This window comes from Syzygium oleosum, unplaced genomic scaffold (genome assembly GCF_021117445.2).
Source record: "Syzygium oleosum isolate NSW1041296 unplaced genomic scaffold, Sole_v2.1 Sole_v2.13, whole genome shotgun sequence".
Lineage (NCBI taxonomy): Eukaryota > Viridiplantae > Streptophyta > Magnoliopsida > Myrtales > Myrtaceae > Syzygium > Syzygium oleosum.
The window spans coordinates 349,179-355,178 of NW_026607497.1; the positions used below are offsets into that span (position 1 = coordinate 349,179).

A 6,000-nucleotide genomic window follows, 5' to 3' on the forward strand; every position below is an offset into this window, starting at 1 on the left:
GTTTAAGTACCAAATTTTGTTTAAATTGATCACTTCAGTGCCAGTCATTGTTAAAAAATGATTATTTCAATGCCAGTCGAATTGTATTGGATGTCCACGTGGACTAGATTTTTTTAAAAAATTTTATTGTAAATGCCACGTAATCAATTTAGTCGAAATTGACATTTAAGTGATTGTTTTTTCTCCGATTTTGTACTAAAGTGATCCAAAAAAAAATTTTGGCACTAAAATGAGCGCTGTACATAACTTTTGACATTTCTAGTGTTCTTCTGCCGTTTATATCTAATACTACATCTCTTACTGTTTTTTTTTAATAATCGAAGGGCACAAGTAAAATTTTTTTTTAAGTAATGTAGTTGCATTTCCATTGATTTTCTAACATCAATTTTCTATTTAGTGCATATTCTCGATTTACAATCTCACTTATTCTAATTTTGCATATGAATCTTCATATATTTGTAAAATTTTGAACTCAAGACCTTTTATGGAACAACAACCGAAAAAGTTTAAGCTATTGGATGAAACTATCATTTATTATTTAAATATTCTTAATGATAGTTAGTATTCTTCCTTTACAAAATCGGTATAATATATTACAACGTGATATTCTATATATGAGTATTTAATTTTAAAAAATTAACCAATTGTGAACTTAGAAAAGAAAAAACTAGTAATAATGCTATATGTAGTAAAACTTTTTCCTAAAATATATTTACTACATGATGCTGTAAAATTTTTATTGGTTATTTATATAGAGTTATCAATAATACATATCATTTAACAAACATATTCACGAACCGAAGCGCTTGAGAGTCGTGATTGCTCTACTTCTCAAGATGGGTGGTGACCGGAAGCAATGGTGGACGATGTGATCCTCGTGGACTTCTGGCCAAAGCATATTCAGGATGGTGCAGGATGAAGCAGACTGAGAAAGGGGTCAAATACGAGTCTGAGGAAGAGGACCTGTGGAATAAGAGCGATCTTCTCCTTCATATGAACCCCATCCATAAGAAGATGTTAATATATTTAAATATTAAATTACGTTTTCATATAACAGTTTAAGATTTTAGAGCAGTCCACAGTAGTCTTACCAAATCTCACATGGGATGAACCGCCGGTTGTGGTGGCCTCCCTGATGTCTCACAAACCTGATGCGCTCCCGCTTGCAGTAGCTGAGTTCTAACAGCTTGTGGTAGTTGTGCCTGCAAATTAAGATTGAAATGGGTGACTAAAAATGCATGTACCCTTGTTAAATTAAAGATTGAAATTCATGATGATTCAAATAGAAGTTTCAGTGACATAGAAAACCATGTGCATCTGTGTGTTTTGCGTAAGAAAGCGTCTTATACAGCCGGCGCATTCCGTGTCGTCAAAAAATGAGGAAATGTATCAAATTACAAATTGCTTCCTCTAGTTGCAAGGAGATATGCTGAGAAACGACATGTCCTATGTGCCGTCCGCGACCCTAAGAAGTACCCCCACCAAAAGAGTGCGCCAATATTTCAGAGTTCGGGAGTAACGTTCTTGTTTTGTCCGTAAATATTACTCAGGTCTCTTGGGTCGACCGCCTGCTCAACTGTATATAGTGTTCGGTGTTCACCCCTTAACACTTCGATAATCCTCTTCTTCGATTCTCAAGGGCCAAACACACGACTTTGAAAGGAAATGGCCGATGAAGTGACCCTCCTGGACTTCTGGCCGAGCATGTACGGGATGAGGTGCCGAGCAGCGCTGGCCGAGAAAGGGGTCGAGTATGAGTTTAAGGAGGAGGACTTGACGTCTGACAAGAGCGAGCTCCTCCTTCAGATGAACCCGGTTCACAAGAAAATACCCGTCCTCATCCACAACGGCAATCCTGTCTGCGAGTCCCTCATCATCGTGGAGTACATCGATGAGACCTGGAGCCACAAGGCCCCTCTCTTGCCGTCCGATCCGTACGAGCGAGCCCAAGCCAGATTCTGGGCTGATTTCGTCGACAAGAAGGTATTAGTTCCTCTGTTTTTATAGTTGTCTAATTCGTTAATGATTCTTCAATCTGTTGACATTTGCGCGCCTTTATAATGGAGCGATCATTTTAAGCTCTTTAGATCTCATGCTGAATGCGAAAAAAGATCTTCTGGTCTCGCCTATGGCTCGGTGCTTAACTATTCATCATCAATTCTCCATCGTTTAGTCTTTGTATGGCTTTTCATTTAATATGTACTGAAATTAACAAATAGAACCGTATGGGCTAGAAAGGGTTGGACGGCGGAATTCTTCTAATAAATTCGACACATGTTGGAAGTTGATGATGTTGCACAGGTAACATTGCAGCACGAATTGCTAATACTAATTAATAGTCTGCTTGTGATGATTCTAATGATTCTTTCCGATCCGGTACCATTATGAAGCAAATTATAAAAATCAACAATTTTGCAGGTCTATGATCTCGGGAGGAAGTTGTGGATGAGGAAAGGGGAAGAACAGGATGCGGCGAAGAAGGAATTCATCGAATGCCTGAAAATAGTAAAAAGTGAGCTCGGAGACAAGGCTTTCTTCGGGGGCAAGAAGTTCGGGTTCCTGGACATAGCGATCATCGGCTTAAACTGCTGGTTCTACACCTACGAGACGTGTGGGAACTTCAGCATCCAAGCTGAATGCCCCAAGCTCGTTGCGTGGGGCAAGAGATGCATGGAGAAGGAGAGCTTGGCCAAAACTCTCCCCGACCCACGAAAGCTGTGTGCCTTCATCTTGGAGTGCAAGAAAGCGATGGGCATAGAGTAGGGGACTATGCTTCCGCTTTTGCTAGACCCTGTTTCTTCCCGCATTGTGGTGGTCGGAATTTACTTTCTTTGTTGGTGATCCTGTGCTCGTAAGGGACTTCTTTGTCTTTCCTAAAGTTCTGTAATCTGGGAGGACACTTGGTCGTTTATTCTTCATCTTGAACTACTAGGCGATCATGTCACATAGAAATAAGGCATGCTAGCTGATGTTATGCTGAAATAATGTAAGGTTCTGGTCAGGTCATGAGTACATTTCAGGTTTTCGGATGTTCTTCGAAATCCTTCCCAAGTTTCAATTTTTTCTTCGAGAATTATGGACTGCGATTTGCATACCTATCGGAGCTGAAAAAGCAGTGGAAGGAAGAAGCCTTCTCTTAACTGCCTTTAGTGCGGAACTACTTTATGTTCTCCATCTTGTGAAGCGACTATTTCAGATCCTCTTCGACCAGTTATAACCATCAATCTCATTACTTAATCAGTCCGAAGGCTTGATTGTTATGCAACTGATTATTGTAATTGGCATTGAAAGTGCCTGAACAATTTCAGGAGTCCGGACACATTACTCACTCCTCCCCTTCTCCCCCGTTAGAGCTATCATTATTTGGTGACCTTTTTATCCTTTTGAAGAAGTCGGTCTTGGTGATTTAAAAATACATGGATCCTCGTTAAATTAAGATTAAAATTAATGATTGTAAAAGTAGAAGTTTCATTGATATAGAGAATCGGGTGTAATTGTGTGTTTTCAAGAGCCAAGCTAAGAAAGCGTCCTATATAGCCGCCGCATTCCGGGTCATCAAGAAGCGAGGAAATGTTTAATATTTCAAACACTAATATTTAATTTAATGAGAAATGAGTATTTCAGGAAAATGTGATTGACCAGTTATTATTCGCACAAAATACTTACTATAGTTCCAAGAAGATGAGACTTAAGCCTTGGAAATATGCTGAGAAACGACCAGTTCTTAATGCCGTCCGTGACCATAAATGACATATTCCCAGAAAAACAGTGCGCCAATGCTTTTGAGTTTTGACGTAACGTTCTTATTTTGCTTACAAGTATTACTCCGCTCTCGTGCGTCGAGTGCTTGCTCAACGGTCACTGTTATTCGCACCTTAACACTTCGATATTACTCTGCTTCGATTCTCAAGGGTCACACGCACGACTTTGATGGCACTGGCCGATGAAGCGACCCTCCTGGACTTCTGGCTGAGCATGTTCGGGATGAGGTGCCGAATAGCGCTGGCCGAGAAAGGGGTCGAGTACGAGTACAAGGAGGAGGACGTGGGGAACAAGAGTGAGCTCCTCCTTCAGATGAACCCTGTCCACAAGAAAATCCCTGTCTTCATCCACAATGGCAAGCCCGTGTGCGAGTCCCTCGTCATGGTGGAGTACATCAATGAGACCTGCAGCCACCAGGCCCCTCTCTTGCCATCCAATCCTTACGAGCGAGACCGAGCCAGATTCTGGGCTGATTTCATCGGCAAGAAGGTATTCGTTCCTCTGTTTTTATCCTTGTGTACGTTCGTTAATGATTCTTTGATCCGGTTACATTTATGTGCTCTTTTTATTGGAGCAATCATTTTTATCTATTTGGATCTCATGTTCAATGTGAAAAAAGATAATCTGATCTTGCATATGGCTCGGTGCTTAAATCGTCATCATCAACTCACCATCATTTAGTCTTTGTATTGCTTTTCATTATACATGTACTGAAATTAACAAACACCAACTGTAAGCAAAATGTCACCCTCAACATGAACTAGATGGTTGGACATCCGAATTCTTGTAATAACTAATAAGTTTGACAAATGTTGGAAGCTGGTGACATTTCACAAATTATAACGAAGCACGAAGTACTAATACTAAGGCTCCGTTCGTTTGGCGGAAAATATTCTCCTTTTGGAAAATATTTTCCCGGAAGTCATTTTCCTGGAAAATATTTTCCGGAACATAATTTTCCGGTGTTTGGCGACCAATATGAAAAAGTTTCGGAAAATATTTTTCGCCGGCGACCGGGCGGTGGCGCGGTGGGCGCGGCGGCGTCCGGGCGGCGGCGTCCGGCGGCCAGCGACCGTGGCGGGCGGCCGGCGCCGGCGCGGCGGCGGCCGGCGACCGACGACCAACGTCCGGCCTCCGGTGGCGGCTGTGGCGGCGGGTGGCCGGCAACCGGCGGCGGCGGCGGCGGCCGGCGACCTTAGTGAAGAAGAAGAAGAAGAAGCTCCGGAAAATGATTTCCGCTTTTGAAGAAGCGGAAGTCATTTTCCGTAGACTTAGGCTATTTTGTGAGGGGGGAAGGAAAATATTTTCCCACAGAAAACGTTTTCCGCCCCCCGAACACCGGAAAACCAGGAAAATATTTTCCGGGAGAATATTTTCCGCCAAACGAACGGAGCCTAATAGTCAGCTCGTGATGAATCTATGATCCGTTCTGATCCGCTACCGGTCAACAATTTTGCAGTTCTATGATTCCGGGAAGGAGGTGTCGTTGATGAAAGGGGAAGAACAGGAGGCAGCGAAGATGGAATTCATCGAAAGCCTGAAAATAGTAGAAAGTGAGCTCGGAGACAAGCCCTTTTTCGGGGGCAAGAAGTTCGGGTTCTTGGACATATCGTTCATCGGCTTCTACAGCCATTTCTACTCATATGAGATGTGTGGGAACTTCAGCATCGAAGTGAGTGTCCCAAGCTCGTTGCACGGGCCAAGAGGTGCGTGGAAGAGGAAAGCGTGTCCAAATCTCTCCCAAACCCTCAAAAGGTGTATGGCTTTATCTTGGAGCACAAGAAAGCGATGGGCATAGAGTAGAGGACTGTGCTTCTGCTGTTGCTAGACCCTGATTTCTTCCGTGTGTGGCCGTCAGAATTTGCTATACTTGTTAGTGATCCCGTTTTACTCGTAACGGGCTTCTTTGTTTTCTTGAAGTTCTATAATCTGAGAGGATGCTTCGTTGCGTTTTCGCTTCATCTTGTACTACTAGGTGATCATGTCGCATAGAAGCGAGGCAGACTAGCTCATGTCACGCTGAGGTAGTAATTTTACAAAGGTTCGGCTCAGGTCATGAGTACATTTGAGGTTTCTGATTTTTCTTGGAAATCCTTCCAGTGTTTTTCTTCTTTTGTTTTTCGAGAATTATGGACTGCGATTTGCAACTCATCGGAGCTGAAAAAGCTGTGGAAGTAAGAATCCTATTCTTTGTAACTCTATTTAGTCCCCAACTACTTTAGATTCTCCATCTTGTGG

General features: G+C 42.5%; 1 protein-coding gene and 1 pseudogene across 1 annotated transcript; both read left to right on the forward strand.

The window, feature by feature from the left end:
* Positions 1–1,430: 1,430 nt before the first annotated feature.
* Positions 1,431–2,793, forward strand: LOC115692236 (probable glutathione S-transferase). Its single transcript, XM_030619028.2, has 2 exons — positions 1,431–1,983; positions 2,419–2,793. The coding sequence occupies exons 1-2, from the start codon at positions 1,666–1,668 to the stop codon at positions 2,761–2,763; spliced, it is 663 nt and encodes a 220-aa protein (XP_030474888.1). The 5' UTR covers positions 1,431–1,665; the 3' UTR covers positions 2,764–2,793.
* A 1,137-nt stretch (positions 2,794–3,930) lies between these two features.
* On the forward strand, positions 3,931–5,565 carry LOC115692259 (probable glutathione S-transferase; annotated as a pseudogene).
* Positions 5,566–6,000: the final 435 nt, after the last annotated feature.

Bases quoted from the DNA above. Each gene is read 5' to 3' on its own strand.
- LOC115692236 (XM_030619028.2), top strand. From the start codon at position 1,666: ATGGCCGATGAAGTGACCCTCCTGGACTTCTGGCCGAGCATGTACGGG. The intron at 1,984-2,418 runs GTATTAGTTCCT...ACAATTTTGCAG, and splicing joins CTGATTTCGTCGACAAGAAG to GTCTATGATCTCGGGAGGAA.